Source organism: Mus caroli, chromosome 14 (genome assembly GCF_900094665.2).
Source record: "Mus caroli chromosome 14, CAROLI_EIJ_v1.1, whole genome shotgun sequence".
NCBI lineage: Eukaryota > Metazoa > Chordata > Mammalia > Rodentia > Muridae > Mus > Mus caroli.
This window is the reverse complement of record NC_034583.1, coordinates 59,635,386-59,655,123: the sequence shown is the minus strand read 5'-3', so window position 1 is coordinate 59,655,123 and position 19,738 is coordinate 59,635,386. Positions and strand designations below refer to the sequence as shown.

Here is a 19,738-nt window from a genome sequence, read left to right as displayed (position 1 = left end):
GTAGGTTTTGTTTATTTTTGTCACTTAAATTGTTTTATCCAAAATTGAGCACAAGGTAGACAAGAATCAAGAAAAAAAAAAAAAAAAAAAAACCCCAAAACCAACCAGACAAACAAAAAGAACAAAAACGAAAATGAGATTCTTCTCTCCTTTTGTTTTCCTTATGAAAAAAAAAATACATCCTGTGTTTTCCAATTTTATCCCAAGACCACAGCTGGATTTCTCTGTGCCTCTAGGTTGAAACTGAGCCCAGTATCAACTTGAGTCATCCACATGCCCATTAAGTGAAGCGCTGAGAGAATTGTTCCACTAGCGCAAGGGTTAGCACTGTGGTACTTCAGTGCAGTTTGAATTTGGGGTTAATAAAATTGTCAGTCAAGTTAAGAATAAGTATTCTTATATCTTGTTTTAGTGGGAAGTGGCTCTACACATCTATGCAAGGAATTGCTTACCCAGGAGGGATATGCCAGATCCTTCGTTCATGCAGTGTCGTTAAGGTGGGCTGGTTGCCTAACATTTAATCACAGTGTTTGAATTGGTTTTCTGTATTTATCTGAATCACATTGAAAAGCCATATATAATCTGTATTTGACATATATTTCCAAATTATGTCATGAAGAGACCTGTGTTCCCTTTAGTAAATGACAAAACAAAACAAAATAAAACAGTGAGTTGTGAAAAACTGCGGTTAACCATAAGGGAAAACTACAATTCAAAGCTCAGAAGGGCAGGTATGAAACTACCACAGTGTATTCTATAGCTGTAAAACTTATTCACGTATTAAATATAACAATTTATAAAACTCATTCATGTGTTAAATATAACTATGTATTAGGACAAGTAAGTTCCATGGCATTTTAGGTTGATTTAATCATCATAATTGTTTTTGAACTAAAATAAACAAGTACAAAAGCCACTTAATGTGCCATATCAAGACAGCCTTGAAAAATTGTGTTTAGCAAGTAGAGAGCCTATGAATCACTGTCTCATCTTGATTGGATGACCTTTCCCCAAGCCTCAAAGCATCCAGTAAATGTTATTCATGTAATTCTGTTCGAGACATAGTTAAAAACATGAAGGTTTGTATTTACTTCCTTGCTAACCTTTCCTGGTTAGCTGGTTGCTGCTGCCCCCAGCTTAGTCTTGTTGTCACTTAAAAACTAGTGTTTATTCAAATAACCTTACCAACTGATTATTTTGTAATCACTTTTGTGACCGTAGGGCTGCCTTAGTAGCTGAATGACATAGACCTGCACACAAAGTTACCCCAATAGAAGCTATTACAATTTCAATGATCATATTTTAGCAAGACAAAGAAGCGTTTGAAGCTTCATATGAACAAAATAAACTAAGGATATTCTATTAGCTTTATCATATCTGCATGGGTTATTCCCTTCTGGAATTGTTAAAGCAAGAACAAGATCTATGGGGCAAGGCAGCAACGGATTCTGCAATGAATTTTATGTTTCTGACTTTCAGAGTTTTCTCATGACACAAACTCCCTCCACAAGATTATATAGCATTATTGCTCAATATGACAGGATAGATTGAATATAGCAAACGTCTCTGTTGAGGACCCTGGAATATCTAGTACAGAAAAGGCATCGTCACTCTTTAAAAAGCTGTGTGGGATGTTTGCATTAAATTCATATGGGCTTCTGCAACAATATACCAGAAACAGAGCAGATTGTAAACCACACAAATGTATTTCTCATAAATCTGAGAGCTGAGAAGTCCAAGAACCTGATCCGTTTGTACCTGGTGACAGTCCACCTCCTGACTAAAGGTTGGCAGCTTCTCTCTGTCTCCTATTGTAGAGGGGTTGCCTTGAGCCTGTTTGATTAGGACACTGATATCACTGCTGGAAACCTTGTCCCCTTGGCCTAAACATTGTAGTCATTGGGGCTTAAGACTTCAAAGTAGAAGTTTTGGAGAGATACCACAGTCAGGTATATAACATTAGTTGTTACATTTTAGCTATTTGGAAAAAGAAGGCTGCCAATACAACAAATAGGAGTATGTTGTACACTGAATTATAAAGTTAGGGATCTGTAAAAGAAAAAGTCATTTTCCCAACTTCATTATAAATTATAGTTATGGACTTCAGAATAAATGAGATGTAATAAAGTCTATCACTTCCCAAATCCAAACAAATTAAGATTTAGAAATCCGGCCTTTCAATCGTTTATTTAAAATGATACCCATAAACTACTTGGAGGTCTCCTATAGACATCTATTATTACTGTTTTTTTCCCATCAGGATCTTCTACCAGATGTAAATATAATTGGGAACAGAATGGCACATCAGCTGGGACACAACCTGGGGATGCAGCATGATGGCTTTCCATGCACCTGTCCTTTGGGGAAGTGTGTGATGGGCGATGGAAGGTGAGGCTCTGATAATGTATGTGAAGATTTATTATTCATATATTATTTTAAAACTTTTCATATAATATATTTTAACCACAGGTCCCCTCCTCCAGCCTCTCCTACCTCCTCCACACCCACCCAACTCTACTCCAGTTTTTTTTCCTCTCTCTCTCTCTTTAGAAAATAAACAGGTAACAAATAAATAAATAAAGTAAAAACACAACAAACACACACACACACACAACTCTAAGACCTATAAAAATACAAAACTGAAAACCATAATATACAAGCAAAAGACTACTAAAATTAAAAAAGAAATGCTTAAGTGGAGCCGTATGAGACAACAGACTACAAAAAATACTATGTAGGTTGTTTCCTGGTGTCCATTTACTGATGAGAGTACAGCCTACTCTTCAGTGAGGTTAATGAAAACTCCTTTGGAGAAAACTTATTTTCCTTCGCAAGCAGTTGTCAATTAGAGATTGCTCCACAATACATACCGAGTGACTTACCTTGTGGTCAGGCCTCAGTCCTGTGTATCTTTGGATTCTTTTGTGGCAGAAAGAGTAAGAAAAATGTTAGTGTCAGTGGTTTCTTCTGTATGGTGATTGATTAAATAACACAATGCTGGAGAGATGGCTCAGTAGCTCAGTAGCTTAGAGCACATGCTGCTCTCACAGACGACCTAAGCTTAGTAGCATCCACATTGGGCAGCTCACAAACACCTGGAATTCGAGCTTCAAGGGGTCCAATACCCTCTTCAGGCTCATGTGGGTACCTGCATATGAACTCTCACATCAACACTCACAATACATGTCATTTTAAAACAAATACTTTTAAAATGGTGAAAAATTGCTAATGTTCAAAATGCAGGGGCTGTCACAGAGTAGAACTCAGCAACTGATGTCAAACTAGTAATATTCTTAGGGTCATATCAACCTATTTAGTAGACTCAATTCTCTAAAAGTTCTTCTGTATTCAGTCATTGAAAGCAATCAAACCAAAGGAAGAGAGAAGGGAGGGGAGTGCTAGTTTAAAACTGAGCATTTAGAAGTCCTAATGATGCTTTTAATATTTCTGCTGAGTTTATTTCTTCAATACCACATAATATACTATGATGCATAATAAGTACATATTGTTTATTATACAAATAATACAATATTTTATAATATATAAGTATAACATTAATATCATATAACATAATATCAAACTACTCTATACCAGACACTGTGTTAACTCATGATTATTCCTAAGGAACTAAACACAATGCGATCCTTGACTTGGTTGAGAAGTTTATAATGTTTCAGAGATGGTAAATCAGATTTAAATTATTACATGGTTATGTTAAGAGGGGTACATTAGGGGATTAAAGAGATGGCTTAGTTATTAAGAACACTTGTTGCTCTTGCAAAAGATTGACATTCAACTGCCTGCATCTGCATGAAGTTTTACCATCTTTAACTCTAGATCAGGGTGGGGGTGGGGGGAATCACTCTTCTAGCCTCTGTGGGCACTACACACAAGAAACATAGATATACATACAAGCAAAACACCTATAACATAAAATAAAAATATTTTTTAAATAAGTGGGATGCATTAGGGGCTAAGTAGGAACAGGAAACCCAGACAACCATCTGTTGTCTTCAGGGAGGGTTTGTTGGAAGACACATAATCAGTTTTTCACTGAAACTGAATTTGGTAGTTGTCTCTGCAACACAACAAATAAATAATAACACACCTGACCATGGCTCTGCCCCAGTAGTTAGCAATTGTTTTTCATTTCCAATTCTTTATTAAATGTTTACAGAAGCAAATCTTTATTCTCACCTCATCTCATCTCTAGCATCCCTGCAATAAAATTCAGCAAATGCAGCCAAACCCAATACCAGCAATTTCTGCAGGATCAGAAACCAACATGCTTACTCAACAACCCCTTTCCCGAAGAATCCAATGATTATCCTTTCTGTGGGAACAAGAAGGTGGATGAGGGAGAAGAGTGTGACTGTGGGCCAGTTCAGGTATTGCAAGTGATGCCTTCCTCCTCGTCCTCCCCCTCCCCTCCTCCCCCTCCTCCCCCTCCTTTCCCTCCTCCCCCTTCCCCTCCTCCTCCTCCTTTGATTTTTCTTGGATATTTTCTTTATTTACATTTCAAATGTTATCCCCTTTCCTCCCAGTTCCCTCTGGCTGGCCCAAAACCTCCTATCCTATCCCCCTTCCTCTGCTTTTATGAAGGCATTTCCCCCACCTACTCATCTACTCACCTACTCACCTACTCACCTACTCTCACCTCTCCCTGCCCTTGCATTCCCCTACACTGGGACATAAAGCCTACACTACACAGGACCAAGGGCCTCTCCTCCTATTGATGCCAGACAAGGCCACCCTCTGCTTCATATGTGGCTGGAGCCATGGGGCCCTCCTTGTGTGCCCTTTGGATGGTGGTTTAGTTCTTGGGAGCTCTGAGGGGGTCTGGTTGGTTGACATTGTTGTTCTTCCTATGGGGTTGCAAACCGTTCAACTTCTTCAGTCCTTTCTCTGTCCAATGGTTGGCTACAAGCATTTACCTCTGTATTTGTCAGGCACTGACAGAGCCTCTCAGGAGACAGCTATATCAGGCTCCTGTCAGCATGCACTTCTTGGCATCCACAGTCATGTCTGGGTTTGGTGACTATACACAAAGCTTGTTCTCAGCTGGAATCTCAGCAGATGACCATGCTCTCAGTGAAGCTGGAGAAAGCTGTTCTTATTGTCCATTCAGATCCCAGCTCTGAAGCAACCCTCATTTCAAGCCTTCTTAGGAAAATCTCAAGTCATATGTGGTGATCTTGCTGGGAATCAGCAATACTCCATTTGCCTGGCTTATACTTTAACATCTCAACTTGTGAGAAGTACCTCTAAATCTGATCCCTCAGGCACAGGCACTACGTGGTGGCTATCTTACAAAACATTTCCTTGCTTAGAGACTTGGAAAGCTTGTCTATATCATAGCTAGGCAGCTATAATTATAGAAAAGTCTCTTTTAATAGAGGGACAAATAACCTTTGAATTTTTCATATACTTATTCAAGTGTCAAGTATTTTTTTAAAAAAGCATTGGAGGCAAATTTTCAAGTTATTTCTTAGTCTGCTTTTAGAAGCTATTTCTTTGAGAAGCTCATCAAATAAATATGTATCCTCCACTACTTATGCCTCAAATGAACAAGAGCACATAAACCTCTGGGGATGTGTTAAAATATGAAGCATACTAGGTCTCCAGTGCAGCTGCAATTTACAGCCCCACAATGCTGCTGAGACTGTGGTCTGAGGACATTTTCTAGGTTAGCCCTAGACACTGCACAGTTCAAAGTGTTCTAATAGGACAGCAATCAAGAAACTCTATAATGAGAATGGGACTGCCCTATTTAGAGAGCTTGAGAACCAGTCTTCAACATCTACGATCAATAAGAAGAGGCTGCTAACTTGGGACACAGACCCATTTTCCATACACATATTTTGGAACATTCCACAGCTCTGTGCTAATGTATGGAAGGCTTTATCAGATGCAGACAGACACCTGCATCTCAAGTATTAATTTATTCTGAGTAGGCATTACACCTAAGAGGACGTCTTATGACTGAGGGGGAAAAAAAAGGAAATACAGTTTAGGTTGAAACTTGTGGCATCCCAAGCCAGAGATGCAAGATCAGATATTAGAAACTGTATGACCTCACATCAGACTTTAGCCCAGGGAAGCAATCGGGGATGGACACCATGGGAAAGCTGAAAACTCACTGCCTTTGGATTCTGTTCCCACCAATGAGAGTTCATAAGCTGGGAAGTAATGAAGGAGCATAAAAAAAAAGGCAATACAGTGTAAATCCCCAATACTAGTAGCACACAGCAATCTGATTCACACACCAAAACCAAGGATCCTGCATTCCATGGAGCTCTTGAAGGAGGAGCACAAGTTAATTAGACCATTAAATAGGAGCACACACACATACACACACACACACACACACACACACACACACATCTTTGTGATGTCTACATTTTCATTTTGCCAGGAGTGCACCAATCCCTGCTGTGACGCACACAAATGTGTCCTGAAGCCAGGATTCACTTGTGTGGAAGGAGAGTGCTGTGAATCATGTCAGGTGAGACTCTTGACCCCCAGGGATTTCTGTGTTCTCAGCTTAGCTGCGTGAAATAACAAAGCACTCTCTGGCCATGGGTGGTTCCGAAGTGCTAACTCCAAGATGGAGTGTTCCTTGTAAAACATCCAGCAAAGTTTAATCTGAAATGTTTTGGTGTTTGAACCAAGTGCTGCTTTCATATGGAGAATAGAGAAGATGCTGAGCATTGCCTGATGTTTTTTTAGGGGTGAAATCACATGACCAACACCATTCTTGCCCATGTATAGATCAGTACTGGTCTGTTCAAACTCAAGAGCTTGCGGAGGGAAATTGGTCTCCCAACAATAGTTTATCTAAGGGAGAACAGAGTATACACAGATACTAAACACTTAATGATTGGATATTGGAGCAAGAAAAACAATGACTAGAAATCATGGCTCCAAAGGTTTGCTGACACTTATTTGGCTCCTCTAGATTGCAAGCTCAAAAAGTGTCATCTTTTATATCTTCAACTCTTTCTAGGGACCCCACACATTTAAAAGAATGTGTTTGTGTCATCCCCTGAGCAATGAAAGGCAGGAGATTGTTACAGTTTGTGTTGTGAAATCGGGTCTGTGGTGACAGAGATTCTGTGTGATGCATCTGGTGAGTGTTATGCACTAGATGGGTAGGGATTCACTGGAGTGATGCAACAGAGCAAGGAATGAAGAAAGAGCAAGGTAAATGAGAATACCCCATTTTAACATTGTGTGCCTATGCCTACTCTGCCGAAGGCTTTCTTATACCAGACTCAGCAGTTAAAAGCACTGTCTGTTCTTGCAGGGGACCCAGGTTAGGTTCCCAGCAACCACATGGCAGACCATGAGTGCCTGCAACTCTAGCTCCAGGAATCTGGCTCCTTCTTCTGACCTCTGTGGGCACCAGGCATGAATACATGCAGGCAAAACACATATGTAAAAACAACTAAAGCTTTTAAAAATATCCCATCATCTTCTCATCTTAAAGTCCCATGAAAGTTATGGCATCTAAAAATGATAATAATTCTTAGCACCGAGAAGGCGGCGATGAGCCAGTCTCTTACAGATAAGTAAAACAGCTTTCTACCTGTGTGCTAAGTTTCACTAACTCATACATCAAAGATTTGCACATTTGTTTCTCTTCAACAGATGAAGAAAGAAGGTGTCGTATGCAGACTAGCGAAAAATGAATGTGATATTTCTGAAGTGTGTACTGGCTACTCCCCTGAGTGCCCTAAAGACGAGTTCCAAGCCAACGGGTTTCCTTGCAAGAATGGAGAAGGCTACTGCTTTATGGGACTATGTCCCACCCGGAATGACCAGTGCTCAGAGTTATTCATTGGCGGTGAGATGCAGTCACAGGAATGAATGACCAAGGCAGTAGTCCATATTTCTCTTAGTGTCTTCAAAGAATTGGGATTACAACTGGGAATGATATAGCTTGTGACATTCTTTCAAGGTTTTACCTAGCATCTCTTGGCTGCAACCTCTATTTCTAACTTTACCTACAGTATAACTGATTATCTCTGTGTTCGAGCCAGTGTACAAATGCTCTCTATCCCTACTTAAAACACTATCCCAACTCAATCCATTAGTTCTCTGTGATTTACTGATTCCATTCTACAGAATCATTTTTGTGGGTTGATTCAGAAAGCTTAGCTGTGTTAGGAAATGAAGTGCTATATCATTCTTAGTATTAATGTTTTCATTTCTTTTATTTTACCATGTAATTTCAAACTCCAGGAGCAGAAGAGAGTCACAGCCTTTGCTACAGGATGAATAAAAAAGGAAACAGATTTGGATACTGCAAAAATAAGGGCAACACATTTGTTCCCTGTGAAGAGAAGTAAGTGCCCAACAGAAATAAATCTCTATGGAAGTGCATTAAAAGCCCTTAAAAGGCTTCTGCTCTGACAGATTTTACCCCAATTTTGCTGAGAATTAGGAAGAGAGTGGACAGTACAAACCTCTGGTTCCCTTTGTTGGTTAAATTTTCTCTCTGTGTTTATTAGCTGGGGTCCAGGAGTATAAAGAACAAGGAGGGGGGTAAGACTGGAAGAGAGCAAGGGAGAAGAATGCTACCAAACCAGGGCAAAATAGGGACAAAATAAAAGAGCGAAGGAAAGCAGCGGAGACATTTAAAGACGTGTGCTCGTGGAGAGGGGAGGTTAGAAGGAGACTGAGTTACTCGGTTAAGATCCCTTCTGAGTCTGTGTGCTGGTATTCTGCACAGCCCTTTGAGTGACAAAATAGGTGGATTGAAAAGGAAACCCCCAAGCCTTCAACCTTTGTTTCCATACACACGAGATGGGAAAGGAGGTTGCCCTTCACTTCCATCTCAGTAACTCTCAACTGCCATCCAACTGTACATTGAACGTTGCAAGGGCAGCAACCCCCAGCCTTGCCAGAATTAGTTAATGTCAAAACAGAGCGCTTCTTACTACTCCCATCCAAGTTATGCTAATCAGATTTACTAATAAATATTTTTTGTATACTTAGCACTGAGTCTTGAGAACTGAGAAATCTTTCCTGTGATTTTTCTGCATACTTTATTCATGTCGATTCTTAGAGTTGGAGCTTTAAATGTTTGAGAGCTTTCTCCGAATACCACACCGTGAATCTACCAGCAAACAGGGTTAGAGGAAAGTGGCTGAGCTGATTGTCTAGGCTTTTGCAGTTGCTTTGGTCACTGGTCCTAAATCTGACAATGTTCTATTTTTCCTTCAGAGATCTCAAATGTGGGAAGATATACTGCTCGGGAGGCCGGCCCTCATCACGCCTTGGAGAAGATAAAGCCTATAATCTTAAGAATGTGAAGCAAAATGTGACCATCAAATGCAGAACCATGTTTTTACTCCACAATTCTAGAGACATGGGCCTGGTTAATTCTGGAACAAAATGTGGAGATGGAATGGTAAGAGAAAAGCTCTGTGTATGGTCCAATTTTCTTGGTTCAGGGGCTCACAAACATCGCCCGTTGCTGTCACTGGTTTCAAAGGGGGTTTGCTTTCTGTGTGAGGAAACAAGAAAAACAATGGCGACTTTTCTTGTAAATTAATTAGGGAGAGTGTAGAAATAATATGGTAATAGTATTCTTGCTTAATTGTAGTTATACTAAATTGTATGTAATTGCTGTAAATTTGTTTAATTGGTATCTTAAAATAGGCATCTAATGAAATCACACTTGGCTTCTATACTGATTATTGTTACTGATGTCGACAAGCATCCTTCATTTATATTGTTCATGCAGCATATTTACTGGCTAAGTGCTAGGCTTTCAGTAATTGGGCTGAATTCCCATGGTCTACAGACCAACGTCCTTGAGAATGTCATACACAGAGCATTCCCAACAGAAATGCTCTCCTGGTGGTGTAGGAACCAGCTCATAGTTGATTACAGGAAGAGAGCTGGCTGCTCACAGAGCATTGTGACTACTCAGATTGCAGCTTGACTGGATATAACTTATTTTTTTTTAACAGATAGAAAACAAGACAGGCTTTTTACTCTATCTTCTGGCTTTTTAACAATTAGGACCTATAGTTAATTATCATGAAAATTTGTTAAGTACAGTATAATCTTTTACTCAATCTTCTGTTTTTTTTAACAATTATTATGATCTATAGTTGATTATCATGCAAATTTGTTGAGTACAGTATAATCTTTTCAGACAGACATAGAGTAAGAGTAACCAAACCTGAAAGATTTGGACAGACGCGACTTTTATCTGTGACCATTTCTTTATGTTGAGTACATCCAAAATCCTTTCTATTAACTGTGTTAAAATATTCTGTAAATTATTATTAATTACAGTCATTTTGCTGTACTGTGAACCAGTAAAAATTATTCTTCCTTGCTAACTGTTAACTAGTTCCAATTTCTCCTTTCCCTCCTACCCCACAGAGGTTTTTATCTCTCACACATGACTGAGAATTCCCTTCCTCTGTGCCTGTCTTAGCTTATACCGCTTCCCACACTTACTTAAGATGCCACAAATGCACAAACATCAGGCTTAGTTCAGTTTTCATCTAAATTGTACTCCATTGTATGTTTGTCACACTTCTCCATCCACCCATCCACCTATTGATGGATATTTAGGTTGAGTCAGTATCTTTATTAGTAGGAATAACTCTTCAACAAACATGAGAGTACAGAAACATCTGTTTTGTAAGGAAATTCCTATGTGCACACAATTGAGGGCTCCTCGGCTCCCATTTGCTAGGTTAGAGTGCAGTGCTAACAGATAAAGATGAGGCCCAAGATGTGGGAAGCTAGGAATGGTGGAAGACTGGAGAATAAGAGGAGAGGAGGAAGAACAAGAAAGTGAGGCTGAGGGAGATCATTCCATGCATTGGCTTAGAGGAACTGCAGAACCATCTTTGTGATGCTATCTTTGAGCTAAACAAAGATGGTAAAATCAAAGCAAGACATTTCTTAGCCTTATACCCGAGTTGAGCTTGAGAGCAGAGAGATTGACATGGGTGTCTCCGTTGTGGAAGCAACCTGTCCTAGTATTGCATAAAACATTCAATTAAGCCACATAAGAAGGAATGTGACTTCCTAAGAATGTAGAATGTAACATCCTAAGTGACTGTGTGAAACCCCACGTCTTATGAGCTGCATCGCACATGCCGGTTCCTTCCTTTCTAGGTTTGCAGCAATGGCGAATGTATAGAAATGGATAAGGCCTACAACTCAACCATCTGCTCCTCCCCATGCGATGAAAACGATGTAAGGTGTCATTGCCTCTCACAGTAGTGTCTTGCCTTTACTCTTGAGCCTGTGTGGAAGTATGCTGATTCTTTTGTTTTGTTTTTTTGTTGTTGTTGTTGTTTTGGTTTTTTGTTTTGTTTGTTTGTTTATTTGTTTTGTTTTTTGTTTTAGGTATTTATTTCATTTACATTTCCAATGCTATCCCAAAAGTCCCCCACATGGTCCCCCAACCACCCACTCCCACTTCTTGGCCCTGGTGTTCCACTGTACTGGGGCATATAAAGTTTGCACGACCAATGAGCCTCTCTTTCCACTGATGGCCGACTAGGCCATCTTCTGCTACATATGCAGCTAGAGTTAAGAGCTCTGGGGTACTGGTTATTTCATATTGTTGTTCCACCTATAGGGTTGCAGATCCCTTTAGCTCCTTGGTTACTTTCTCTAGCTCCTCCATTGGGGGCCCTGTGATCCATCCAATAGCTGACTGTGAGCCTCCACTTCTGTGTTTGCAAGGCCTCGGCATAGTCTCACAAGAGACAGCTATATCTGGGTCCTTTCAGCAAAACCTTGCTAGTGTATGTAATGGTGTCGGCATTTGGAAGCTGATNATGGGATGGATCCNTGNATATGGCAGTCTCTAGATGNTCCATCCTTTCATCNCAGCTCCAAACTTTGTCTCTGTAACTCCTTCCATGGGTNTTTTGTTCCCAATTCTAAGAAAGGGCAAAGTGTCCACACTTTGGTCTTCGTTCTTCTTCAGTTTCATGTGTTTAGCAAATTGTATCTTATATCTTGGGTATTCTAAGTTTCTGGGCTAATATCCACTTATCAGTGAGTACATATTGTGTGAGTTCTTTTGTGATTGGGTTACCTCACTCAGGATGATGCCCTCCAGGTCCATCCATTTGCCTAGGAATTTCATAAATTCATTGTTTTTAATAGCTGAGTAGTACTCCATTGTGTAAATGTACTACATTTTCTGTATCCATTCCTCTGTTGAGGGGCATCTGGGTTCTTTCCAGCTTCTGGCTATTATAAATAAGGCTGCTATGAACATAGTGGAGCATGTGTCCTTCTTACCAGTTGGAACATCTTCTGGATATATGCCCAGGAGAGGTATTGTGGGATCCTCTGGTAGTACTATGTCCAATTTTATGATTCTTTTAAAGAACAATATATTTTATCTACACCTTTTTTGTATAAACAACAAAATTAGTACAAAGAGCAAACTGAGATATTATTACACATAGACATCATTAATGTTGTGAGTTAAAGTACATTATCAGATTGATAATTTAGAAACCCATTTATATACATACACATAAGGCTTAAACATGAAATTTAAGGTTTAATTTTCCCAAATGTCATTTACAGTTAAATTACACCAGTATCAGCATTAGACCAAAGCTTTGGCAAAACCACACAAATTATGTATTTATTTTCAGCTCAATACTTTATACTTGGGAGAAACATTTTCCCTAAACCAAGATGGTCAATTAAAATGTATTAAGATATATATAATATATTATATATATGTGTGTATATATATATATATATATATATATATATATGGATGTGTGGGCCTGATATAAAACTAATACTAACATAGATGAACTACAAAACATAGCTCCTATCAGTCATGAAATAACAATAACAATATATGGTTGACTGCTCTTGCAGGTGGATGACAACGAACCTGAGTGCCAGTGTGAGGAAGGATCAATAATTACAGAGTGGGGAGAAGCCTTAAACCTTACCAGTAAGCAGTCTAGAATACAATACTCACATATATCCAAAGTCTTCCACCAAGAAAAACCTTTTCCCACTGCCCTGGGTTTGTTGTATTTCTGCATGGATTTTATGGTCCCATCTTACTGTTTTACATGTTTGGAGATCCAAACTAAATTTACTTCATTTTGCCTTTTAGAATTAATGTATTTCCTAGCCATCTGTAGCTTATGACTTCTGTAAACCAAACCACAGAGGGGCTTTTTCTATTGTTGGTTAATAACTAACATGCAGACATTTTCATGCTAACAATGGCTTTCCTTAAATATCATGGAATCTTGAAGTTGGTTTTTAATTTTTTTATGCTTAGTCATTTTTATTGGATATTTTATTTATTTACATTTCCCAATTTCACTCCCCCCCCCCAGAAAGCTCTTATCTCATCTCCCCTCCTCCTGCTTCTATGAGGGTGTGCCCAAACCCATCAACCCACTCCCGCCTCCCTGCCCTCACATTCCCCTACACTGGGGCATTGAGCCTTGACAGAACCAAGGGCCTCTTCTCCCATTGATACCTGACAAGGCTACATAAATGGCTGGAGCCATGGGTCCCTCCATGGCTTCTTGGTTGGTGGTTTAGACCCTGGGAGCTCTGGTTGGTTGATATTACTGTTCTTCCTATAGGGTTGCAAACCCCTTCAGCTTCTTCAGTTCTTTCTCTAATTCCTCCATTAAGGACCCCATGACCAGTTCAATGGTTGGCTGAGAGCATCTGCTTCTGTATATGTCAGGCTCTGGCAAAGCCGCTCAGGAGACAGCTGTAGCAGGCTCCTGACAGCATGTACTTCTTGGCTTCCACAATGCAATTTGTGTCATGTTGGAAGAAGGAGAGTGAAAGTCCTTTAGGGAAGAGATAAAGTTGCAACTATTGTTAGCAATCCACTGTCCTAAAGATGATGCCCAGCTGAAATCCTGTTCATTTGTTTTTACACTGTAGGTGTCTCCATCATGGTCATTGTGCTTGTCATGGTTATTATTGGTGTTGGACTTGTCATATTACTAATCCGTTACCAGAAATGCATTAAGATGAAGCAAGTTCAAAGGTATGTCTGCATACTATTTGCAAGGCAACCGTCACTAAGTACATACTAACCTTGTTGCCACAGAACGTCAATGCAGGGAGATCTGAATCTCGTACTAAAGATCAAATAAGAAAAGCTAACCAGACTTAACATTTTCATATCCAGATGCTTCTCCCTGTGGCTCTTAAAGTTTATTACATGTTGAAAATCTGTATAATTCTTCCATTAAAAAATGAGTATTCCTTTCTCTCTGAGATATTGTAATTGACCTGATAGAAAGTACAAGCTACCTATCACTTAACTTGTGTGTGGCATAATTATAATCACTTGTCTATGCCCATAACATATGTCAATGTTCCATTTCCCCTCTTTACAGCTCTTCTCGAGAAATACGGGGGGTAGAGAATAAGGGATACTTTCCTGAAGAACATCAGACGAGGAGTGAGCCAATCTTGACCGATATCCATCCCCTACATGTGAGATACTTTCCCGTGTGACAGCTGATGAACTGTCACATGCATGTTCATGTATTTTTATTATTGGGGTATTCTATTTATTCTTCTTAATATATGTCAACATGTTGATATATTAAATATATGGTGTGGGGGAAGAGAGAAACAGAGAGAGAGAGAGAGGAGAGAGAAAGAGAGAGAGAGAGCAGTCAGAGGTCAACTTTATGGAATCAGTTCTCTTTTTTCACCTTTAAGGAGGTTTGTGGGTTTGAACTCAGGTCCTTAGGCTTGTGTTAGCAAACTGAGTGATTTCATTGGCTTCATCTATCTGGCAAATATAAGTTTTTAATGTGGAACTAACCCTAAGCTAAGCCAAGTGGAAGATGCTTAGAAGGCATTTGACAAGGTGTGCGATACAAGTGAAACTTTCATTGAATCAGTAAGTGGGGGAAGGGAAGTAGGCAGGATCAAATAAACATTGAACAATAACCAAGACTTATTTCGGAGAAGAAGTTAGTGATTAAATAAAATAGTACCTTGGGGACTAATGGAAAAGTTTAGTATTGTAAATTAATTTTTAAGGTATAAAACAATTGGAATAAAATTCAGGACAATTGAAATTGTATAAACTATGTTCTCAAAATAATATTGTATTAGGAATTATAAAACAAAAAGGGACTAGAAAAAAATCTCAATTAGAACATTTGTCTGAAACTCTAAGTAACTCCTATATCAAATGAAAAACACATAGCCCAGGCTAGCCTCAAATTCAAGGCTGTTCTCATTCCTCAGACTCCTGAGAGCTGAAAGCCACATACCACCATTATACCTGGCCAGGCATTTTGTGTTTGTAACTGATGAAGTAAGATTACCCTAACAAAATGATAAACTGTCTGTTAGTACCCAAGTCTTGAGGAAAGGATGGAGAGCCTAAAATATTTTTTATATTATTCAGCTGTCTTTAGATACACTGCCCATAAAAATAGAGTAATAAGTCTTTTATAAAAGATGTATTTGTTTTTATTTTATGAGTGTGTGTTGCCTGCATGTTTCTGTAGGCACCATGTGTGTGCTGGTGCTTCATGGGCCAGAAAAGGGCATTAGAGGCCCTGAAGTTGGAGCTACATGCAGTTGTAAGTGACCAGGTCATTACTAGGAAACAAAGCTAAGCCCTCTACAAGAGCAGCAAGCACTTCTGGCCACTGAGACATCATTCCAGCCTCTGCCAGTGTCTTATAATCCAGAACGTTGAGGCTTTTTGGTGCCTGATTGCACAGGACTAGATATTCTGAACACTTTTCCTTCCAACAATTCTGAGTTTTGTCTAATACTTGTAGAACATCTTCTCTCTACCCTTATGATGCACACAAAATTTCTGAACTCCACTATAAGATTTAGGAGAGTAATTTCATCATTCCCTTAGTATATGATAGTTTATTATCTATTTATCAATTTGTTTCTTTTGCTATGCCATTGTTAACCCTGAGATAGTTAAATACAAATCTTGATAGTCTGTTTTTATGAACATAAAATACTGTATGAAAAAATTTCAAATGTACATGAAGAATTTTCTGGCATGAAAATATGTGCTAGTAGTATCAATCTCACATAGGTGGCCCTGGGTTTAAATAACAAAGTTGATGCATACCTCAATGTTTGGTGTTTACTTAGCACTTGCTATATGTTCATTTTCTATTATTTCTTATGTGCTTTGCAGTTGCTTCCCTAATTACAATTTCCTTAAGATAGGTGCATTTCATGAGCTAAGAGTCAAATCCAAGTTCTCTAAACCCCAGGGTGAAAGCTGGGGAACTGTCAGAGATGCCAACCAAGGATTTACATGGAGCTGGGACATATCTGTTACTTGTCAAAGCTGCAAGTCTAGGTTGGGCACCATTATACTTTCCTGGGATCTCATCACACGAGAGACAGAGGCAGAAGAATCTAGAGTTCAAGACCATCTTCAGCTTCACAAGATCATGTATCAGTAACAAGACAAACAAGATTACAATCACCTTAATTGCCCTTTGGCATTTTTTTTGGTTAAGTAGAATACTCTAAGAAAAGAAATCTGTTGATTATCAGAATAATTCAGCTTAATGTTGAAGATGAATGCACTATGGTAAAGTTTTATGGACTTTACAGTAAGCTTTGGACTCTCAAACCTCTTATTTAGGGCTTTATATTACTTACAGAATTACATGAATAATAATCATTCAAATAATGGTTATTGACATATTAACTCCCCATGGAAGGTTAATCCTCATCAAAACTGTGGTTTGGAGAAGACATCATATTTATGATAATATATAATAATATATATTCATTATATATATATTTATTATACATATAATGAGTTACTTATATATGGATTATGTATGGATATGAATATATACAACTATATGATGAATTTTATATATTTATTATACATATATATTCATTATATATGTATGTATAATACATATACATAATAATATAAGTGAATAATATATATATTATATATTTGTGTATATATAATGAATAATGCCTGAATTTTTCTCTTTGGAAGAACTGTCAGACTAAGGTCTTGCTTCTGTTGGACCATGCCTTCTATTTGTTTCACTGTCTCCTGGGGAATTAACAGATAGTAAATTAAAACAAGGCACCTCAGTCAAGCACATCTGTGTATTCATAGTCAGTTTAGGAGCACCCAAAGAACTTTGAGGTCTAAAACAATGTAAGTGACCCTGGCCTTTCAGAATGCCTACAGAACTTTTGAGATTGGGAAACTAGCAGACCCACTTTGTGCTTCTCATACAACAGCATACTAAGAAGATGTGATCTTCTTCCATGCATGTTCTTTATAGAATAGATCTTAGATACACTCATTTGTAAGACAGCAATCTAGGGAAGATTACCATTTCGACATCTTTTATTGTTTGTCTATTTACTAGGTCTTTGTCCAGGGTTAGAAAGCATATTTTATGGTCTTAGAAATAGTGATCCTTTCGTGAGTACTAATTGGATATTAATAACATCTTTTCATCACAGACCACTGCAGAGTCCCTGGAAAGAGTTCCTTCCAGCTTTTCAAGTCCTCACTACATCACACTGGTATGCATAGTCCCCTGGTTGGTTGGTCCATTTGTGTAGAACTCATTCTGTTGTCACTTAACTGCTATTAGTTCCTTGAAAATACCCAGGAACATCACCACGATATTGGGTTGAATAAAGCTAACTCACTCTAGCATGAACATGTGCTTGGCCTGGTGGAACTAAGCAGGAGAGAATGTGTTGAGCCTGAATTCCTGGGGACACCTTTTGTTTAAAATTTCATACTTGGTCATAAGCTTTGTTGATTAACTGTGATTTAAAAAAACAAAAAACAATTTTTAGTTAAAATGTGTAGTTATGGGTTTCAGTATGGCATTTGGCATGCACATATTGTTTGTTTATCTTCCTTCCTTGCTTCTCATCCTCATTCCTCTCACATCTTTTGTATCCTTTTACCCCTAGCAGTGTCTTCTCTGATTTTGTTTTGTATGTATTCTATTACTGTCTCCTCCCACGGCTTTACTTAAACATACTTTTCCCATCTCAAGTACCCTTTAGTTTTGCGGTCTATAGCCACATCCAAAATGCAAAGTTAGAAGCCAAGGTCTACATAGGAGACACACATGAGATATTTGTCCTGCTGAGTCTGGGTTAACTCACTTAACTGAGTAATTTCCAGATCTACCCACCTTCTTGCTAATTTCATGATTTTATTTTTCTCTATGGCTGAATAAAATTCCATTGTGTATAGTACAATATTTTCATTACCTCATTTGTCTATTGAAGGATATGTAGACTGATTCCACTTTCTTGTTATTTGGGAATAGTAAACATTGAGCATGGATGTCCAGGAACCTCCATGATATGGTTTAGAGACATTTGCGTGACTGTCCAGAAGTGGTCTTGCTGATATTCATCACTGTAATTACTGAGTGTGTTTTTATTATTTAACTTCTGTTCTTTAAATGACTTTCTTACTCATGTCACCCCAGTCTTGGCCCCAGTTTTTGAGGGGCAGAAACAATGATACTTTTCACAGAAGCCTTGATCAGCTCCAGGGCTCTGGACTCTCAGTTAACTGAGACGGTGAAAACAAAGAACTCACACAGATTCTCTAGTAATGACTCAATCCTTAGTGTATCTTCAAAGTCACACAGGAAGACAATTCATACTTGGAGCTAGGAGATGGACCAACACAACAAGATTCTCAGTTCTGCAGTGCTCCCTGGAAGGATGAGAGGCTGTGATCAGAGGAGTTTTGTCTGGGATTCTTTGCTTTCACTGAAAAGGACCTCAAGTTGTGCCTAACAAAAACTGTGCATGCAAATTTCCAACTGCATTCCCTGCAGAACCTATGTAGTCCGTATCCAAGATAGTTCTAGTGGGGTTCAGTAGACATGCATGAAACATCTCTTATGCGGCATATTCTAGGAGAGCCACATCTTTATGAGATCTAGTGGCTTCTCCTGGGACCTTCTATAAGCAGAAGTGTCCTCGGCCTCCCCTTCCATTAATGAATTGCCTTAGATGATTTCTCATGGAGCAAGAAGTGGCCTTCTCTGTGTGTGCATTGTGGACATGTGTGCTGCTAGTAATAGATAGTTCAGTTCCTGATAAAGCATACTTTGTGTGTTACAGAAATCTGTCAGCAAGGACCCAAGAGGAATTGCAGAACCTAAGCAAAATGATAATGTGGTAGGTGTCTGTGAAAGGGAGTGCTTCCCTGTTTAAAGTTTCAAGTGCTGGCATTCTTCAGTGTTCACTGAACCCATCCGCTGGCTGGAGACATCATCTGCATTTACCAGGATGTAGGATGGGTGAAACTGGGTTCACAGACTCTCTGAAAATTCTATAGAATACACTACAATGCATATTTACACTAAGACTTTTAAACTTGGTGAAAGGAACAAGATAAAAATTGACACTCTCAGACTCACAAGTTGTTCTAGAAATAACAAAAACAACAGTTTTCTCTCAGACTTTATTGGCCATAACCTTACGGTGGAGTTCCTTGATAAATTTTAAAGGGCATGATAGACTGGTTAGCATGGCAAGGGGACTCAGTTTACCAAATTGCTCCTTTACTAAAGGACTTTTCTTACCCAGCCAACAGACAACTACAGGTGAGGGGCACTGCCCCATTTGAATAACTGCTTTTATACTGGAAAAAGATCTAGAAAGAGAGAGAGAGAGAGAGAGAGAGAGAGAGAGAGAGAGAGAAAGAAAGAAAGAA

At 38.9% G+C, this 19,738-nt stretch overlaps 1 protein-coding gene across 2 annotated transcripts in view; it reads left to right on the top strand.

Annotated features, from left to right (window-relative positions):
* Positions 1-19,738, top strand: part of Adam7 (ADAM metallopeptidase domain 7) — a 37,146-nt gene that overhangs the window by 15,474 nt on the left and 1,934 nt on the right. For both annotated transcript variants that reach the window (XM_021182378.1, XM_021182379.1), the window contains exons 10-22: positions 413-497; positions 2,261-2,388; positions 4,214-4,388; positions 6,416-6,505; positions 7,651-7,846; positions 8,245-8,347; positions 9,229-9,415; positions 11,149-11,229; positions 12,892-12,970; positions 13,936-14,041; positions 14,397-14,496; positions 17,503-17,565; positions 19,144-19,200. In XM_021182378.1, the coding sequence (XP_021038037.1) occupies positions 413-497; positions 2,261-2,388; positions 4,214-4,388; positions 6,416-6,505; positions 7,651-7,846; positions 8,245-8,347; positions 9,229-9,415; positions 11,149-11,229; positions 12,892-12,970; positions 13,936-14,041; positions 14,397-14,496; positions 17,503-17,565; positions 19,144-19,200 (1,450 nt within the window). The remainder of the gene's footprint in view (positions 1-412; positions 498-2,260; positions 2,389-4,213; positions 4,389-6,415; positions 6,506-7,650; positions 7,847-8,244; positions 8,348-9,228; positions 9,416-11,148; positions 11,230-12,891; positions 12,971-13,935; positions 14,042-14,396; positions 14,497-17,502; positions 17,566-19,143; positions 19,201-19,738) is intronic.